We start from the raw sequence: 19,643 nt of genomic DNA, 5'->3' as shown, positions 1-19,643 counted from the left end.
CATGGGCTGAGCCAAAGGCAGACACTTAACTGACTGAGCCATCCAGGTGCCCCAAGCTTTATGTTTTAAAGAAGCAAAAATTTAAAAAGAAGAGGAAGAAGAAGATAATGGTGGTACAGGCTTCAGGGCATACTTGTAGCTATTGGCCATTGCTACAAGAAAGGACCTCTCTCCACAGGAGAAAGAGAAAAAGCCATATCAGTTTGTTGATATAGCAGTGAGAAGGAGGAGTTCTCAGCTGATGGCTAGACTACTCTTTGCTCAATGAAGCATTTTTTTAAAGGTTCACCAGTGCCACTATACTACTAAAAAGGGAAAAAAATTATACGCTTGAACCGCCAAGAACTATAAAAGCTGGATGCAAAGTTACAGCTTCTACTCACTAAAACTTTTAAATCTAATTCCCTCATTCATTCCACAAACTTCACTGGTATCACGTGCTCCATGCCAGGCTCTGTGCTCTGGGCCAGGAACTGGATTAGTGGCTAGGAATGCTCAGACAGTTGTGTAAGACCCTTTCCCAGGGAACTCCTGATCAACGGAAGACAGACAAAATGGAGCAGTGACTTGAAATGAAATGTAAATGAAAATACTAAATGCCTTTGGATCTTATCCAGTCACACCCTCAGTAAGTCTTAACACTACAACTCTCCTTTCCCTAGATTCTAAGAGCAGACACAATTCCATGTGTCTTACAAGTGCAGATAACAGATTCATTCATCTCTCCTACATTAATTCAGTGAGCACCAGTATCATCTGTTTCACACTCTGCTGGACATCAGAGACTCAGAAATAAAAGTAGTCTTTATTAACATCATAATATCCAATTTACTGTTAACACAGATTATATGAGTTTGTTGTTTCCCAATGATGAGAAGGGAAGCGACTTGATCTTATCAGGCAGGGGTCTCCAGACCCCATTCCTTACATGTTACTAATGGAAAATATTAATGGACTGAATTGTGTCCCCTCCCCCCTCAAATTCATATGTTGAAATTCTAATCCCCAGTATCTCAGAATGTGACTAAATTTGGAGATAGGGCCTTTATTTTTTTTAAAGATTTTATTTATTTATTTGACAGAGAGAAATCACATGTAGATGGAGAGGCAGGCAGAGAGAGAGAGAGGGAAGCAGGCTCTCCGCTGAGCAGAGAGCCCGATGCGGGACTCGATCCCAGGACCCTGAGATCATGACCTGAGCCGAAGGCAGCGGCTTAACCCACTGAGCCACCCAGGCGCCCCGAGATAGGGCCTTTAAAAGAGGTGATTAATCACCTGTGTGTCTCAGTTGGTTAAGCATCCAATTCTTATCTCAGCTCAGATCTTAATCTCAAGTCTAATCAGAGCGTAGAGCCTACTTAAAAAAAAATCAGATATTACTGGTGTCCTTCTAAGAAAAGGAGATTTGAACACACAAAGAGACACCAAGGAAACTCATACACAGAGGGAAGACAGACATCTGCAAGCCAAGGAGAGGCCTCAGGAAAAACCAAAACTGATGAAACCTTGATCGTGGACTTTTTGCCTCCAGAACTGTAAGAAAATAAATTTCTGTTGTTTAAACCACCCAGTCTATGGTATTTTGTTATGGCAGCTCTAGCGAGCTAATACAGAAAAGAAACAAACCATAGGTACTACAGGTCTCCTAACTACTTCCCAGTTTCCAGCATGGCCCCCATTACGCCGTCCTCCATCTGCTTGGCTGCCTTGATCAACCAGCTTGATAAATGTAAATCTGGCCGTGTCTCTTTCCTGCTTGAAACCCTTCAATGGCTGCCCATCACCCCTCACTCTAAAATTAAAAAACCAGGGGCACCTCGGTGACTCAGTCATTAAGCGTCTGCCTTTGGCTCAGTTCATGATCCTGGGGTCCTGGGATGGAGCCCCACATCCCCACATTGGGCTCTTCGCTCAGCGGGAAGCCTGCTTCTCCCTCTCCCACTTCCCCTGCTTGTATTCCCTCCCTCTCACGGTCTCTCTCTGTCAAATAAATAAATAAATAAAATCTTTTAAAAAATAAAATAAAAAAATGGCAAGGTTACCCACAATCTGACCTGCCTCTCTAACTTCATCTGCTACTGGTCCCTGACACCCTCTAATCGCCAGTTTCCTACTACATTACACTATGTCCCGCTGCTCCAGGCATGCAATGTTCTTCCCTCACTCCAGCAAAGACCACCCCCACCTCAAGAATCACCAGCTCTATAAAACCAACCTGGACCCTCACTGCCCACTGGCCACACACAACTGATTACCCTCTCTCTGTACCACAATTTTACCTTAAACAAACATGCACAATATTGTAAATATGAGTCTTTCCCTTCATTTAAAAAGAAAGTTCCTGGGTGCCTGGTTGGCTCAGTTGGTTAAGTGTCTGCCTTTGGCTCAGGTCATGATCCCTGGGTCCTGGGATCAAGCCCCGCATCAGGCTCCTTACTCAGGGAAGAGTCTGCTTCTTTCTCTCCCTCTGCCCTTGTCCCCACTGCTCATGTTCTCTCTCTTGTGCTCTTTCTCATGCATGCTCTCGCTCTCTCTTTCTCCAAATAAATAAATAAAATCTTTAAAAATAAATAAATAGGGGCACCTGGGTGGCTCAGTTGGTTGAGTGTCTGCCTTTGACTCGGGTCATGAGCATCCTGGGATCGAGTCCCACGGTCGGGCTTCCTATTTGGCTGGGAGCCTGCTTCTTGCTCTCTCTCTGTCCCTCCCATTGTTTGTTCTCTCTCTCTCTCTCTAATTAAAAAAAAAAAAATTGGGGCGCCTGTGTGGCTCAGGGGGTTAAGCCACTGCCTTCGGCTCAGGTCATGATCTCAGGGTGCTGGGATTGAGTCCCACATTGGGAATCTCTGCTCAGCAGGGAGCCTGCTTCCCTCTCTCTCTCTCTGCCTGCCTCTCTACCTACTTGTGATCTCTCTCTGTCAAATAAATAAATAAAATCTTTAAAAATTTTTTTTTAAATAAATAAAATGAAAGTTATTGTCAGTCATATGCCATTTCTTATTCATCCCTGTACTCCCAGATTCCCACACAGTATATTAATACACAGGAGGTGGCTTGTATTCTCTCCTAACCCCATGACAGTCTGGCCGCCATCGCTTAAGCTCCACAGCAACTTCCTTCTCCAAGGTCCCCAGCACCACCACCTTGTGGCTACATCCATTCTACACTTTTCAGTCCTTTCTTGCCCTTTCTGCAGCATTTGACTCTGCGCTTTTCTCCAAACTTTCCCATTCCTTTGCTTTTCCTCGTACAATTCCAGTGGCTCCCCTTCAATCTCATTTGTAGATTTCTCTTCTGTCCATCATTAAAACATTGGTTGTTTTGAGGGTTCTGTATTTGGCATCTTCTCTCAATACTCAACACACTCCGTTGGGGCTATCCATGCTATTCCCATGACTTCAGCTAGCACCTTTTACTGACGGACTACCAAATCCCAGTCACCAGCCCAGAACTCCTTTCTAAATGCCACACCCATATACACAACTCTTTGCGGGCATCTCTTCTTACATGAAAATCAGAAAAGAAAGCATGGGCTCTGGAGTCAAGCTGCTTAAGTTCAAAGCCTTGCTCTATCATTGCCTAAGCGATACGATGTTGGGAAAGTTACTTACCCCTCTGTGCCTCAGACAGTAATGAGGGTTTTACCTTATGGGTTTGCTGTGAGAATCAAATGAGATCATCCAGGTACAGCGCTTAGAGTAGTGCCTGGAAATGAATAAATGTTGGTAGAAGCAGTAATGAGAGCTCTTCCGAAGGCTCAACTCAGCAGATTCAGAAGTCAACCATCCCCATACCTGAAACCTTTTCTTTCTTCTTTGACTCAAATCCCTGTAAACGGCACCACTATCTCCCCAGCTGGAAACCTGGGTGTTATCCTTTCCTGACCACCGCTGCCTTCCTATCCTATCAGGGGCTCATCCTTGACTCGACTTTCCTTCCACATACCTAGGATCTCCTCAGCCTTTCCGATGTCCAGACTTTAGACATTCATCCAGTCCGTAGAACAGTCCTGTAAAGTAGGTGCTATTATTACTCCCTGTTTTGCGGATGCACAATTTGAGGCACAGAAAGGTTAAGTAACGCATCTAAGATTATATGAGTGGCAAAGACTGGGAGGCAAATCTGTGCAGTCTGCTTTTAACCTTCATGCTCACAAACGCGGAGCCGGGAGCCCTACGGCTTCTATTGTAAGACTTACCACATTCTGTGGTTGGTCTCATCTCCCCTGCCAGACTCTGTTCTTTGAAATCAGGGATTCTTGATTTGTTTGCAGCATCACCTTTGGTGACCAGAATAGTGCCTGGCAAACAATGCGCGCTTAATACACCCAGTGAGTTAGAGACACAGTATAAACAGGGAGAGGCGAAGGAAGAGCCATCGGGTCGCATTCAGTTATGGCTGGAGATTTTTGTTAGTGGACTAAGTTGTTTTTTTCTTCTCTATTCTTTTTTTTAATGTAAGGATAACAAGGAGAAGATTGAAGTCAAAGATGAGCAGAGGTTGATGTTAAGAAGATATTAATATCCGCTGATTTAACAGTTGTTGTAGGGCACGTGCTATAATCCTTTTAAGGAAGGATTCACAGACTGTGGTGCAGTCACTACCCATTTTCTAAAACTGCTTTAAAAAAAAAGAGGCCACTACCTACGCTCATGTCACTCAAAGAATGTTTAAAGGACCCGATTTGGGGTGCCTGGGTGGCTCAGTGTAACCCCACTGCCTTGGGCTCAGGTCATGGTCTCAAGGTCCTGGGATTGAGCCCCCTCCACCCCAATGTAGCTCTCTGCTCAGCAGGAAGCCTGCTTCCCCTCTCTCTCTGCCTGCCTCTATGCCTACTTGTGATCTCTCTCTGTCAAATAAATAAATATTTTTTAAAAGGACCCAATTCCAGTGCTGCGCACGTCAGCTTCAGATGGAGTATCATGCTTGATCTGAGAATTAAAATTTAAATTGGGGGACAAATAAAAAATGTAAGCTCAAGCTGGGCTCCAATTTGCCTGGGGGGTCAATTGAAGTGAGCAGTCAGTTTATAATCAGCAACGCCTGGTGTGCGCTGAGTGCTGTGTGAATTACTGTGTCATAATAAGCCGACAGACATGGCTTTTTCTCAAACAGTAGCAAGAAAAATGCTTGCTGTGCAGACCCTGGGCAGCCCCAAGAGAGGGAAATGAAAACTCTGTGCCTACATTTGTCTCTTTCCATTTCATCTCCTCTCTTTGTTCAGGCCTTTCTCCTTTCCACCACAGGGTTATTTCCTTAATCTTCCTGACCCCATTTGCTCGGTTCTGACCCGTGCCGCTTTGGAAGATCTCTCCGAGGCACCTGGGCTCAGCAAAACCGTGTTCTGTGTTTCTCCCACTGGGTAGTAAACCAGTGCCAACCCAGGCTCTGAGCCTCGTTGCATTGATCAGGCAGGAGTCAAGCAAAATGCTGCGCGGACTCACACCCCAGCTCTCCCCAGAGATCCCGGCATCAGGGCCAGGATAAAAAAAAAAGAGCGTCTTCCTCGCTCTCTTTTATCCTTACATGGCCTTCATGGAGAGTAATTAATCATGATTTATAAGCGGTAATAAATTACAGTTTAGAGACTCCGGGCACAATATAAATATTTTCCCTGCAAGCCAAGTTAGAAGAAATCTCTGCCTAAAACGAGATAGAAAACAGCAACGATTGAAAGAAATAGTCGAACCGGATGGTCCCAAGCACTGTCGGGAGAAGAAAGAACAGCGTAATCTACGTCTGCAATTATGGGCCTATAATAGTAGGATCGTTTTCAGCCCGTTTCCACGTCCTGCTGGGCAGGCGTTGGCTCAGATAAGGAAAAAGAGCCAAACAGACTTGGGGGGTGGCGGCGAAGAAACACCAATTATTTTTGATGCCTGGTAAACAGCCTGCGCCAGAGGATAAGGCTTTTCTGGCTCTCAGCTATGCTTTCTTCCCTTTCCATGTGTCTGTCCTCCTCCCCTGAAGCAGCGGGGCGGGGAGGTCTAAAAATAGCCCATGAATCACGGCGGGTAATGTTGTGCAGCGGTTACATAAACAGCCAGCCGGGCGCCCGGGCCGAGGGTAGGAACGGAAATTATCTGGGTCAGGGTTGTCACTCCGAATAGGGTCCCCCGCAGTCGGCCCGCGGGAGGCGCGGCCGGGGCGGAGGCTAGGGCCTGTGGCCGGCCGGGAGCAGCCCGGGGAGCTGCGGGCGGCGGCGGGCGGGAGCAGCAGCCCCGGGCCGGGCGCGAGCAGGGCGGGCGAGCCCCGCGCTCTCCCCATGGCGGGGAGCGGGCCGCGGCGGCGGCGGCGCTGACGGGCCCGGGGCGGGGCGGGCGGGGGCTTGGGCCCGAGGGGGAAGATGAGCGCTCTCCTAGAGCAGAAGGAGCAGCAGGAGAGGCTGCGGGAGGCCGCGGCCTTGGGGGACATTCGGGAGGTGCAGAAACTGGTGGAGAGCGGGGTGGATGTGAACTCCCAAAATGAGGTCAACGGCTGGTAAGTGGGGAGCGGGGGAGGCCTAGGTCCGAGCAGCTGGCCGGGGCCCGGGGCGCTGGGCGGGCGACCGAGGCCCGGCGCTGCCCGCGGACGCCCATCAAGGCGTGGCCCGGCGCCGGGGCCTTTGAGGCCCGGCGCTCGCGAGGCCGGCCCCGGCCCCCCGACCTGCGCGGTGCGGTGGGGAGCGCGGCCTGCCCCAATCCACGCCCACGTGGTCCTCCCGGGGCAGCGCCCACCCAAGCCCTGCCCGCCCCTCCCCCCCGCCCCGCCGAGCCCCGCACCCCACCCGCGCTCCCCTGGCTCGCTGGGCCGAACCTTGGCGGCCACGATTCCAATGATTCGCACGCTCCTATAGAGCTCACCCCGGTTCGAGTGTTGAATTATTTTGCCCTGGGAGTTTCTGGAGAACACACCTGTTCAGAGCAAAAACGCATAAGCAACCGAGCAAATACGAATCTTATAAATTAGCACGATTTCTTTTCCCAAGACCGGAAAAACAAAAGCAAAAACCCCCAGTCACTTGCATCACTATTCTGTGTCTCTGTTGTCTCACTGCACCAGTGGTTTGCTGCTGCCGACGGCTGCCTGTTGATGGAAGACTTACTCGTTTATCCCATGGAGTGTTTAGCTTTATTTAATGACAATCTTAAATACAGAATTGGAATCAAGACTCTAGATGGCTGCCTGTAGACTGAGTCCTTCCCAGTCTAAAAAGAGTGTCATTTTAGGATGTGCTGGTCAAATTTTTAGTGTTAAGTTCCCGAGTGTGGTGTCATTCTGTCCTCTTCACACTTAAATTTTAAATTTTTATTTGATCCAAGTATCGCTTAACCAGCCTGTTTCACTAGCTTAGAGTTAAAGTGAGCTTGGAAAGACTATTTTTTATTTTATTTTTTTAAGGCTTTATTTTTTTTCTAAGATTTTATTTATATATGTCTATATATATATAAGATGGATTATATATATATATATACAGACAGAGATCACAAGCAGGCTGAGAGAGGTGGGGAAGCAGGCTCCCCGCTGAGCAGAGAGCCCAATGCGGGGGCTCAATCCCAGGACCCTGAGATCATGACCCCAGCCAAAGGCAGAGGCTTAACCCACTGAACCACCCAGGCACCTCAAGGCTTTGTTTTTTAAAGTGGAATCATACAGTTTGGAACTGAGAGGGATATTAGAGATGGGTGGTTGAGTCCAACCGCAGAAAATAACCTGCCCTAGGTCACACAGCTATTAATAAGATAGCAGGGACCACAACCATTGTCTCCCGACTCCCTCAAAGATACCTATCTCCTAAGGAGAACAGCCGGGATAGCTCACCAGAAGGCCAGGAAACATTAGCTATTTTCATTGTGTTTTGTTTTCTTCAAAAGTGTTTGCAAACAAGCCTGCTGTTCTGTGTGTACCTTTTCTGTGGCTCTGTGGTTCGTAAGCTGTGACTCACTGTTTTGGCAGTGGGAGGCAGTGTTGTGTAGAAGAAGGAGCCTGGTCTTTCCCGCAGGTTCTTCTCCCTTTCCTGCTTTAGCTAGTACAACCTTGCCTGAGTCCCTTCATTTTCCAGCTGTCTGAGAAGAGTGTTGTGACCACTGAAGGGGAGGAAGCATCGTAGGAATCACTAACATTTACTGAGTTTGTGACATAAACAAGGCTCTGAGAGCTTTGCCTCATTATCTCTTTCACAACATAGATGTTACTCTCTCCATTTTACAGATGAGGAAACTGAGGCCCAGCACGATTAAGTAATTTCCCCCAAGGTCATGGAATTTACTAGAAAGGAAGCCAGCATCTGACTCCAGACCCTACTTTCCTCATCATGATGCCTGCCCCATAGGAGGTGCTCAGTATATGTAAATTTGAATTTGAGGAAGCTCCTCATCCATCCAGGAAGATGTCTGTTAGGCACCTCATGTTGGAGGTTCCAGGTTGCATTCCTGATCTCCCCTCCTCCCCCTACCATCCCAGCTCATCTTGGTGTCTGGGGTGCTCGGGCCAGAGCTCTCGGTGCCCTTCTCGCCTCCTGTCTTTCCCTCATATTCCACATCCGGCCAGTCGGCTAATTCTGCCAGCTTTACCTACAGCTGTGGTCAGAATTGGACCGCTTCTCACTAGCTCTACCTCTACACCTCTGGTACACAGCCACCATCATCCTGTTGCCCAGACTCTCGCGGCCGCCCCCCAACTCATTTCCTTGCGTCTACCCTTAATACCCTGCAGTCTTTTCTCAGCACAGCAGCCAGAGGGAGCGTAAAACGGAAGTTGTAAGTCGAATTGTTTCACTCTGCTCAGAACCCTCTCATGGCTGCCATCCCACTCTGAGTAAAAGCCTGCAGCCCTAGAGTTTCCGCCTCCTGTCTGCACTGTCCTCCCTCCTTACCTCTGTGCCTCATCTCTGAATTTGACCCTTGCTTCCCTCATTCTGCTCCCTTGCCTCCCAGCTTTTCCCAGAACACCGGCCTTGGCCCTGATTCAAGGCCTTTGTGTTTTTTCTTCCCTCTAAGTCGAAAATTCTTTTGTTCCCTCATCTCCTTTAGGTATCAGTGCAGATGTCACCTTGGTGAGCCTCTCCTCGGTGCTTGATTTAAAATGGCACCATGCCCCTCCCCTGCCTCTGGCACTCCCTAGTCCCTTCCTTTGTTTTATCGTCCCTCTAAAGCATAATTACCACCTAGGGTACTGTTCAGCTCCCTTATTTGCTGACTACCTCTGTTTCCTCTCCTGGAAAATGCGGGGAATGTTGGTAACACGGGTTGTTCAGAGATGGAATGAGTTAATAGATGTGAAGCCTTTAGAACAGTGTCCTCCGTGTAAAAAGCATTATATCTGTGTTAACTGTTGTTTTCTTCTTATTAAGCAGTGTGCTGAGTAATGGGATATAAAGGTTACCCTCAAAAAACATAGCCTCTAGCATAAAAAAGCAGAATGGTAACTGCTTTCAATTTGTAGTTGCTCAATAACCACAATTTCAGCACCGATGAATGATGGCCAGTGCCTCTGGTCTGAAATACTTTCCCCGGACTAACCGGATAGTCTGACTGCAAATTTAAAGCCGAAAGAGTTGAAGTTCAGAGAGAGGGTTCCCACAGCAGTTGTAATTCAAGGGTGTGCATACCCCCTTGGCCTTAAGGAACAAGTATAATGGCTCCTGAAAAAGTTGAAAGTGCTCCCTGGTTGAGTTATGGCTGCCCAGAGCCACGCAAGTCTGGACTGTAAATGATCACTCAGGGCATGGGGTTGTGGGGAATCACGCCACATTGACTGAACCCCACTTTACATGGTGATGCTTTAGTTAGTTGGTTTCCCCAGAGGGTCTCAGACCCACTGGCAGTAAATTAGTTTCTTCAGTCTCAAGCTTGTCATGGACAAGTGATTTACTACCAGCAAGTGAGTAGTTTATTTCTAAAAGGGAATGTATTTTTCTCATCATGCTCCATTCATTTTTGAATGGTCGCTTATTATCATTATTCACTTTTCAAGCCTGTGCCAGAGATACACACGCACACACACACACACACACACTCACTCACTTAGCTGCAGTTTGCCCATGGTCAAGGATGTATTGGCTCCTTCCACTCGGAGCAGTGTCCACCTTGTTCTTGGTTCATGTGTTCAGTGGTAAAGTACCTGGTTGTCCAAGCAGACACTTTCTTGTCTTCATGAGCTTATATTTCAGATGCTGAGATCAAGCCTCTTCCCTTATTTCTCCCCAAATGGCAATCTTTTCTTCATAGAGTATATCTTAAAGGTACCCAGATAATCTAACTCTAATGAATAATAGCGCAGGATATCACTCTGAAATATCAGTGGAGTGGCTGGCTTTCAGTAAGTCAGAAATGTTTAGGAGGCCAGAGCAAATCAATGTCTCCCTGGAACCCAAGGAACTGTCTGGATAGTTAAACTTCCAGGTTAGTGACCTGCCCCTCACTACTGAACATATTGTTCTGTTCTTTTACCATATTGGCTTATTTGGCTATAAACTCTGCAGATATTTACCTCTGTTCAATTAGAGAATTGGTGAGTGAGGACATTTCAGAACAGAGGGGAAAAATATTTTCCTTTAATATCATTCAGCTTTTGGCAACTGGGGATGAATTTAGTAACTTTGAGTCCTTTCATTTCTGTTAAGATGGAATTTTTAACTGGCATGCTAATTATATTTCTATGCAGTGTTAATAGCCCTTCAGAGTATGCATAAACCCTTCCTATGTGTACAATAGAAAATAATTAGTTTTACTTAAATGAGTCTAATCTGTTAGAAGAGTTTGTTCTTTTTTCTTCTTTTTTAATCTTTAAAAAGATTTTATTTATTTATTTGATAGAGAAAGATCACAATTAGGCAGAGAGGCGGGCACAGAGAGAGGAGGAAGCAGGCTCCCTGCTGAGCAGAGAGCCTGATGCTGGGCTTGATCCTGGGACCCTGACATCATGACCTGAGCTGAAGGCAGAGGCTTAACCCACTGAACCACCCAGGCACCCCAGAAGAGTTTGTTCTTCAAAATTTTGGTCGTTGATGTACATTTTGTAAATGCCGTAGGAATTAAAGTCTGAGTGCGGTGCTGTACGAGAGAACTAGAGAAGCCAACTTTTTCAGAAATGGAAATTTCAGAACCTTGTGTGTGTGTGTGTGTGTGTGTGTGTGTGTGTGTGAAGGAAAGAAAAGGAAAAGGAAAAGACTGAGCAACCGAGATTCGCCTGGGAATATCGACTGTAGCAATAATAATTTTAGCAGCAGAGCAAGCTGTAGATGATTATTAGCCTGATAATATTTAATTTTCATGGGTCATTTGGTGCATATGAAGCAAGTTGCCATTGTCCCTAAAAAGGAATGTGGCCCTATAAAAACATCGTAAAGAAACTGGGATAGTCTAATGAGCGTCACTGATGGAAGACCACTCAGCAGTACCATCAGGGTTCGCTGGCCAGCCAGCCTCGTGGAAGCCATTGACATGAAAGCTGCTAGGATAAATTGGTTTTTCCCAAGGGCCCAGAATGAAATTTAGAAATAAATTTCAAGCACCTGCTTTCTGGAAAGAAAAGTTGTTGTCAGCCTGGTTTCCTGGTTCTATCTGAACCAGGATATATTTCTTGACTAGCACATGTGATTTGAAATTCCGAGTCACCTCTCGCCTTTTAACTCACTCTTTTCCCTTTCCTTGGGACAGGACCTGTTTACACTGGGCATGTAAGCGCAATCACGGTCAGGTGGTCTCCTACTTACTACAATCAGGAGCTGACAAAGAGATTCTTACGACAAAAGGAGAAATGCCAGTACAATTGACATCAAGGAGAGAAATCAGGAAGATCATGGGAGGTGAGTCTGTGTTGGGGGCAACCTCTGATTTTGTCAAACTAATTTAAGACTCACAGTGGTGTTGGCCGCGATCCTGATGCCACTCAAACCACAAATCTGTTTTTAAAAGCAAAGGTAATATTACCGTGCCAAGATAGCAATTCCGTGTGGTTTCCAGACAAGTCGGTGCTACCGGGTTTTATTTTTTTAATCTGTAAAATTTAAGGTGATAAAAATGGCGATCATAAACCTGATGAAACGCTTTTTTTCTCTTCTGATTTGAAGAGGTGATAAACATTGAACAAAAGATGTCACATACCACTAGCTTTCCCAAGACATTCCTTCCCTGGTGATTTTTAAAGGGCTGTGTAAATGTTATGCATTTTCTTCTTTGTAAGTGGAAGAAGATGATGGTGCTGACAGCCTCCCGCAGCTGAAGAAGGAGTCAGAACTGCCTTTTGTTCCCAACTATTTGGCCAACCCAGCCTTCCCTTTCATCTACACCCCTGCGGCAGAGGATCCAGGCCAGCTACAGAACGGGGGTCCCTCCACACCGCCAGCGTCGCCTGCTGCAGATGGCTCTCCTCCACTGCTCCCCACGGGGGAGCCTCCCCTGGCCGGGGCCTTTCCACGGGACCACACCTCTTTGGCACTGGTTCAGAACCGGGATGTGTCTGCCCCCTCTGCCATACTCAGAACACCAGAAAGCACAAAACCAGGTCCTGTCTGTCAGCCACCAGTGAGTCAGAGCCGCTCGCTGTTCTCTTCTGTCCCGTCCAAGCCACCAGTGTCTCTGGAGCCTCAAAATGGGACATATGCAGGCCCGACGCCAGCCTTCCAGCCGTTTTTCTTCACGGGGGCATTTCCATTTAATATGCAAGGTAAGCCTGTGGCAGGAAGCAGCCATCGCTGCGGGCTGGCCCGTGTCCAGAGGTCTAGTGATGCACTTCTCGGTTGGGGGCAGGAGGGTAGAAGGGGCGGTAGGGGGTGAGATTTATGTAGGTATTGAGAATCTAATCTCAGAGTTACAGAAATTTTGCAAGACTAGTTTAAGGAGCTCTCTTTACCCAGATTCACAAATTGTTTATCTTGAAATAGTTAAGTATGTATTTTCCAAGAACAAGGGTGGTCTCTTACATAAGCACCATCCAGTGATGGAGTTCAGGAAATGTAACCTTGCTACATTACCATTCGCTAATCCAGGCGGAATTCAGTTGTTGTTGGTTATCTCCACGGTGCCCTCTGGCGGCTCTGCGCTCTCCCTCCACCTCTGCCCCCTGCCCCCTGCCCCCTACCCGGAGTCACCCGTTGCATTTAGTTATCCTGTTGCTCCATTTTCCTTTCATTTAGAAGGTTCCTCAGCCTTTCTCTGTCATTTTGGCCCTCAGTATTTTTGAAGAATCCAGGCCCAGTATTGTGTAATATGATCCCCTATCATCTTTCTCTACATACTAGTCGCTATTCTACTGCAAAGAAGGACCTTCCCTTCACCTCCATATTTTATATCAGTATGAACTCGTAGTTTCTTTACATTAGGTTATAATTCATTACTAGCATTGTCTTGATGTTCAAATTACACCAAATCTGTCCAGAGGGAGCCCCTTCAAGCCAGTTCTTGTGTTGCGTGGACATGTCCCATCATTCTTGGAGTGTGTCCTTTCTGGTGTGGCAAGAAGGTCCAGGCTTCCAGTGTAGCTTTCCCCACCCCAGCCCCAGAGGCAGCTGTTTTTCCAAGGAACCCTGGTTCCTTCTGGCGGAGAGTGGTGTTCAGACATGAGGCTCTGCACACTGGGTGTACTTAGACTCCAGCTGTGTCATGCCGTCTAGGTCTACACGGAGAAAAGAGCTAGGAAAGAAGTATATTCAGGTGCTGATAGGCATGGCCTAGGGCTGCCATGAGGGATTCATACGTAAAGAGCAGAGTAGAACCCACAGACCCATGTAGGTGCTTGGCGTGGGCCATCTTGGCAGCCAGGCTCAGAATTTAGGGACGGAGGGCTTAGATCCCAGACCCTTGAATAATAGTGCTTATTCACTCCCAAAGTCCAGATTCTTTCCATGCTGAGGTATACTGCATTCAGATCACAGTCAGACTGTATTTCTTTCTTTTTTTTTTTTTTAAGATTTTATTTATTTATTTGATAGACAGAGATCACAAGTAGGCAGAGAGGCACGCAGAAAGAGAGACAGGAAGCGAAGCAGGTTCCCCGCCAAGCAAAGACCTGGATGCAGGGCTAGATCCCAGGACCCTGGGATCATGACCTGAGCTGAAGGCAGAGGCTTTAACCCACTGAGCCACCCAGGCACCCCAGACGGTCTTTCTTATTAGTAGCTTATCTTTCCGCTGTCTTACTGTGTTTGTTGCAAGGAATGTCATCATTCAGAGATAGCTTTATATCCATAGGTATTAAGTCCTTTTAGAGTCACTCCTCTCCCATACCCTGCCTGTGCCTTCCTTTCAGCTCTCTTTCCCTGCCCTGCTCCTGTGTGGTTTGATACCCGAAGCCATCTGGACACCTTCACCTCCTGTGCTCCAGCAGCAAAAGTAAATTGTTCTTCTGCACACTGGATGGTTGTCTTCCCCCGCAACGCTCCCCTCTTTTGCTCTGTGAACTGCAGTTTTCCACGTAGGGCAGGCAGCGCAGGAGAGTGGCGGAGGAGCCGGAAGTGGGGCTGAGTTGACCCTGCCAGCGGGGCTGGCTTCTCTCACAGGGTGGTGCAGGCCTTTGGCACGGGACGTGGTTATGTAGAACTGTCTTCTAGGGAAGATCTTAAATTACATGGGCTGATGGTGCAGGCCTCCTCCGTGAACATTTCTCTCTCTCTTTTTTTTAGAGCTGGTACTCAAGGTGAGGATTCAGAACCCATCTCTTCGAGAAAATGATTTCATTGAAATTGAACTGGACCGACAGGAGCTCACCTATCAAGAATTGCTCAGAGTGAGTTGCTGTGAGCTGGGTGTTAATCCAGATCAGGTGGAGAAGATCAGAAAGTTACCCAATACTCTGGTAAGAAAGGTAAGGAAGGTCTGTTAAGCACGAGTGGTTGGTGGCTTTTTGCATTTGGAAAATACCCAGCTTCCTCCTTGGCTGTGTGAATCATAGTTGAGAACTGAAAAGAGACTAGACAACGAGCAAAGGGTGGTTTTCCAGCCGCTGTCATTGAGCTTTCTTTCCCTCTACTGCGTCTACAGAGATGTGACGTTTTTGAAAGTTGTAGCATACCAGAGAGAATGTTCTGAATTACAATTCCCATGTACCTATTTTTGGTTGGTTGTGGAGTGATAGGTGAGGGTCACTGTACTGCACTATCAGATACGGCCTGTGTTAAGAACCAGGTTAGATGATAACACAAATCCACATGGACACATGTGTGGTCCTCCCAGCACCCATGGCGTCTCAGGGCACCTGGGGAGAACAGATCTGAATGGCCTCTCGCTTCAGGGGGTGCTCATCCTGGAGCAGCTGCTGGTAAGGGCTTCCGCCTCCACGCCAACCCAGCTCATACCCCCAGGTTCTCTCCTGCACTGGCCCCCACAGCCTGCCACTGGGATCTTCCTCTTCTCCTCCCTCTCCTCCTTCTCCTCCCACTCCTCCTTCTCCTCTTCCTTCTCTTCTTTCTCTTCCTCCTCCTCTTCTTCCTCCTCCTCCTCCTCATCTTCCTCCTCCTCCTCCCACTTTTCTTGCCGAGCCTCCTCCCCCTCTTCTTCTTCTTTCTCTTCCTCCTCCTCTTCTATTCCTCTTCTGGACCCTCTTCCACTTCTTTTCTCGACCCTCCTCCTCCTCCTCTTCCTCTTTGTCCTCTTCCTCCTCCTCCCCTTCTTCTCCTCCTCCCGCTGCTTCTCCTCCTCCCCCTTTTTTCCCTGGCTTGAAAATGAGCGGAGAGCCCAGCTAGCTCAGTCGGTAGAGCATGAGACTCTTAAAAGGAGCTGAGATACTGGTATTGACACAACACACCAAACATATAGAGACAAGTGACTGCTCTTAACATGCCCAACCTATTTTGTTTTAGGATAAAGACGTTGCTCGACTCCAAGACTTCCAGGAGCTGGAACTGGTTCTAATGATAAGTGAGAACAATTTTCTGTTCAGAAATGCTGCATCTACACTGACTGAAAGACCTTGCTACAACAGGAGAGCTTCCAAACTGACTTACTAATGCAGCAGGGACTTTCCTCGCTGAGTATTGTGACAGTGCGCATCCCCTCTGGGCCAAGGACCAGCCATAGATGGAAATGCCTTGGGCGCCACTGTGTAGCATACACTAACATCGTTCTGCCAAGGTAGGAGGCCCCGACCCCCCCAGCAGCGGTGCCACTCTTCCAAGCCTCTTGGTGCACAATAAACCTATTGCTTGAAGCTGTGAACAGCTGAGAAGTGGTCTGGAGAGGCAGCAGCCGGCAGTCCCGAGTCCCGAAACACAGTTTTGTGTGCCCCGTGGCAGTGAGCTGTCCACGCAGATGCTGAGAGAGCGCGGAGCCTCTCTCGCAGGGGCGCCTGCAGGGTGGACATGCTCTCTTGGTGTCGCCTCCTCCCACCTCTCCGCAAGGAGGAGCTGGCCACAGAGGAAACTGGGGAAAGCACAGGTACTGGGCAAAAGAATTTTAGTGTGACTAGTGGCTGTGAGGTTTCACATACCCTACTTATAAATGTTACTCAGGTTCAAAGTCTTTAAGAATTCAGTTTCCTAGTTGTAAGTATGCTGTTAACCAAAAGAGCTGCCCCTCCCCCGCCCCTCCTTTGTGAGCCCTCAAGACTGCTTCCCCATCTCTAGGCCGCCATTGCCTGGACCGCCCTTGCTGCATTAACTCTGTGGCCGCTAGAGGGCTCTCTGATGCTTTCCAAAAAAGCGACTACTTTTTTTTTCCCCCCTCACCCCTTTTCAATCTCTAAAGCGGTTCCTGTCCTCTGCGTGTTTAATTGCACCTGTCTGAGAAGAGCACAAACATGGCCGGCCCGTGTTCTCCACTTCCATTTCCCACTAGAAACGAAAAAGCAATTTTTGAAACTGAATCTGTTGCTATTTTAAAGGCTACTGTGGGAAACTGAGCTAAAGGAGATAGCATCTTTATTTTTGTATCAAAGATAAAGGTTATTTTGAAATTATTAGGATTTTTACACAACTCTGAAACCTGTTGCTTTTTGTAAACAAATTGTTTGCTCTTAGGGCTCCCCTACTACCACCACCAGTCCACTTAACAGAGCCAGTCGAGAGCTTCCTGGGCTTTGTTCTGGAAGACACCTGATTAAACTCTGGAACATGGCATCCGAATGTTTTTTTAAAGAGCGCATTCAAGAATTCTTTTCCTCTCCTTCAGTGTCATTAATGGTAAAAGAGCCACTGTCTTGTTGAGACAAACAGCTTAACTTTAGAAGCAAGAACGAGCACACTTGGACAAGCAGGAGGGCAGGGGTTCGAAGCCAGCTGAAGAGCATCCCTGCTGTCTTAAGAAGCTTTTTCCCCATAGTGCCTATAGTTTCCAAAGAAACTGAACTTCCTGTGTTAATTTTATTGGAACACTGCGACTAATTGAGCGAGAACATGCAGAAGATGTCAACGGAAGAGAATGTTGTGCTAAGCGAATGGCCTCCCGCTGCTGCCTCAGGGCCGAGCTGAGGCCGAGGTGTTTTCAAGGCCAGCTTCACGGAGTCACTGTGTCCGGTGACTTACCCGTATTCCACTAGTTACTGATGTGACTTAATCACCCTTGTACAGTGTTTGCATCACTGAGTAAAGGTTATTTACTATCCCTTCTCTGAAGTGCTTTAAAGAAGAAACCTCCCTTGTGTTTCAACCAATCAGAAGCTAGTTTACCTAGACCTACTAACCTTTTTTCCTTCCTGTTGGGAGAAGTTACAATTTACTGATAACACGAAGGCTAGTTCTGTCGGAGGAAATAATCCAGTATTAATTTATGTCTAAATCACTGGGGTAAAAACTCTTCTAGCCATCTAGATCAGTTAGAGACTCAGAGGCAGTGGAGGTCCCTGGCCCGGAGGTGACCCCTACGGAGGAGTCTGTCCAGGGGCATTTCCCCTGAAACAGAGGTGAGAGTGAGAGTGAGGGAGGGGCTTGGCATCTCAGGGGAGGGCTGAGCTCTCCCCTGGCCTCCCTTCTCCTTCATCAAGTCTCCTGTAGTCAGCTGACTCCTGCATCTGGCGGTGGGCTGAGACTGCACAGTTGATGGTAGGTGAGTTTAAAGTCTTAATCTATGCATTCAGAGAAATATTTTTATATGCTTTGTGTAATTTATAACAAGGACTTTTTTTTTTTTTAGCTTTGTTAACTGTGAATTCACCCCTCCTCCACTGCATATTTAAAGCATGTGTTCACACTATGTGTAAACATTCACGGAAAACTTTTTTCTTTGTGCATTGCCGACTGTTCAAACATAACAAGTATTATTAAAATCAAATATTAACGGACTGAGCCCATCTTCTTTCATTTCGGCCTCCTAAACAGCATGGCACTTCTCAGCCCAGGGGGTTCAAATTCCTGGACAGCGTTCCCTCCACCTGAGCTGCCTCCCTCCCTCCCGCGGCTGCCGTGGTGCTCGTGGCCTGTCGGTGGCAGCTGGAGATGGGTGTTTTGTATAGCGCCCTTCCTCCCAGTTCACAGCAGTGAGCTTCATTTCCCCGGAGTGGCTGAGCTAGATAGATGGAGGTCATCCTCTGTTAACTACAGGTTTTGATTATGCTATTTACTTTATACAACTGAGCCTCTCCTCTGGGCTGTCAGCACCTGTCAGGACCTCCGTGAGCTCAGAAGCAAACTCCCAAGGCAGGAGAGGAAATACAGCCTTACACCTTCAGGGCCTCCGCGGAGCCTGCTGTCCGAATGAATCCGCGTTCCTGTTGGTCTAGGGCGGCTGGAGCCTCACAAAGCAGACGTCATGCCAAATTGGCCTAATAAATCCAGGAACACAGCAGAGACCTTTTCTTAGCACCAAGGAGAGGCGGAATAATTCGGGCATTTGTGCTTTCATACTCGCTTTATCACAAGGATGGAAGTCTTCTTCCGTACGCTCATAAACATCCTGGGCAGAAACAGGCTGCCAAAAAAAATGTGATTAACCTTTAACAAATGGTCCCGCAGCACAGGCCAACCCAAAAGGTAGAGGAGAACCAGATCAAAGGAGCCATCTCTGCGCCTACCGCAAACCATTTAGGGAAGAAAGATAAACCGTCACCTCCAACCAGTCCCATCAGACAGCAGAAAGGTCAAAGGAGTGAGAGAGTCACAGAAAACTCTAAGGTAACAAAGAAGAGAGATCCATTCCAAATAGAAGGCCTTATGCCAGATGTACTCTGACCTGCAGAAAATGAGTCCACTGTTGGCTTGCTCGGACCAAATTTAATTTACCCCCTCAAGATGTATTTACCAGTCTGGGATTGGCGGGGGCGGTGGGGTGTGTGTGTGTGTGATGCGGCCCCCAGGCTGCTATTTGCTCCCATATTCAGCTTTGGCCAGACAGAGGAAGAGGAGTGGCTTGGAGGCCTCGCTGCTTATGGGGACCTGTCTGGAACATTCTAAAGGAGCAAGGAAATGAAGCCCCATGCCCATTTCAGCCCCTAGAGGAACAGGCTTGGAGGTCTGAGGGATGACATAAACGTGAAGGTGTTCACAGCAGCCTTCCCAGGAGGCCTTGGGTCAGATTTCAGGGGCTTTAATTCTTGCCTTTTTACAGTATCTACTCAGCCGAGCAGGAATTCCTGGCAATTACCCCATAAATTTTGGCTGTGAAGACGATATATCTAGCCAAAAGCTCTCGAGTCTGAAGTTTTCAGATAATTCCAGCCATGTGAATATATGTAAAGTCTACCTCTACCACCTCTCCCCCTACCTCCCCCAAAGGTCCTAAGTCCCAAACCTTGTG

General features: G+C 47.6%; 2 protein-coding genes and 1 long non-coding RNA gene across 5 annotated transcripts in view; 1 reads left to right on the top strand and 2 right to left on the bottom strand.

Annotated features, from left to right (window-relative positions):
* Positions 1-3,659: 3,659 nt before the first annotated feature.
* Positions 3,660-4,303, bottom strand: LOC123389189. Its single transcript, XR_006603757.1, has 3 exons — positions 4,199-4,303; positions 3,946-4,009; positions 3,660-3,705 (listed from the first exon to the last, which is right to left on the bottom strand). It is a non-coding gene; the product is annotated as an uncharacterized LOC123389189 (long non-coding RNA).
* A 1,843-nt stretch (positions 4,304-6,146) lies between these two features.
* ANKRD40 (ankyrin repeat domain 40) lies at positions 6,147-18,193 on the top strand. Of its 3 annotated transcripts, XR_006603775.1 has the most exons (6): positions 6,177-6,480; positions 11,640-11,788; positions 12,166-12,648; positions 14,603-14,784; positions 15,779-16,049; positions 16,934-18,193. XR_006603775.1 is itself a non-coding variant. In XM_045070336.1 (5 exons), the coding sequence occupies exons 1-5, from the start codon at positions 6,347-6,349 to the stop codon at positions 15,923-15,925; spliced, it is 1,017 nt and encodes a 338-aa protein (XP_044926271.1). In that variant the 5' UTR covers positions 6,147-6,346; the 3' UTR covers positions 15,926-18,193. The 3 variants fall into 3 exon arrangements, 2 of the variants coding, with proteins under 2 accessions (XP_044926271.1, XP_044926270.1); XM_045070336.1 differs by having other exon boundaries at positions 6,147-6,480; positions 14,603-14,706; positions 15,779-18,193; XM_045070335.1 differs by having other exon boundaries at positions 15,779-18,193.
* Positions 16,818-19,643, bottom strand: part of ABCC3 (ATP binding cassette subfamily C member 3) — a 48,366-nt gene continuing 45,540 nt past the window's right edge. Inside the window, exon 32 of the mRNA XM_045070331.1 lies at positions 16,818-18,818. The gene's annotated coding sequence lies outside the window, so the exon portion shown is untranslated. The remainder of the gene's footprint in view (positions 18,819-19,643) is intronic.

This window comes from Mustela putorius, unplaced genomic scaffold (genome assembly GCF_011764305.1).
Source record: "Mustela putorius furo isolate JIRA1106 unplaced genomic scaffold, ASM1176430v1.1 tig00003962_pilon_pilon_pilon, whole genome shotgun sequence".
Taxonomy (NCBI): domain Eukaryota; kingdom Metazoa; phylum Chordata; class Mammalia; order Carnivora; family Mustelidae; genus Mustela; species Mustela putorius.
Note: the sequence above shows the minus strand (reverse complement) of the source record. Positions and strands in the feature narration are given on the sequence as shown.

Bases quoted from the DNA above. Each gene is read 5' to 3' on its own strand.
- ANKRD40 (XM_045070335.1), top strand. From the start codon at position 6,347: ATGAGCGCTCTCCTAGAGCAGAAGGAGCAGCAGGAGAGGCTGCGGGAG. The intron at 6,481-11,639 runs GTAAGTGGGGAG...TCCTTGGGACAG, and splicing joins CAAAATGAGGTCAACGGCTG to GACCTGTTTACACTGGGCAT. The intron at 12,649-14,602 runs GTAAGCCTGTGG...TCTTTTTTTTAG, and splicing joins ATTTCCATTTAATATGCAAG to AGCTGGTACTCAAGGTGAGG.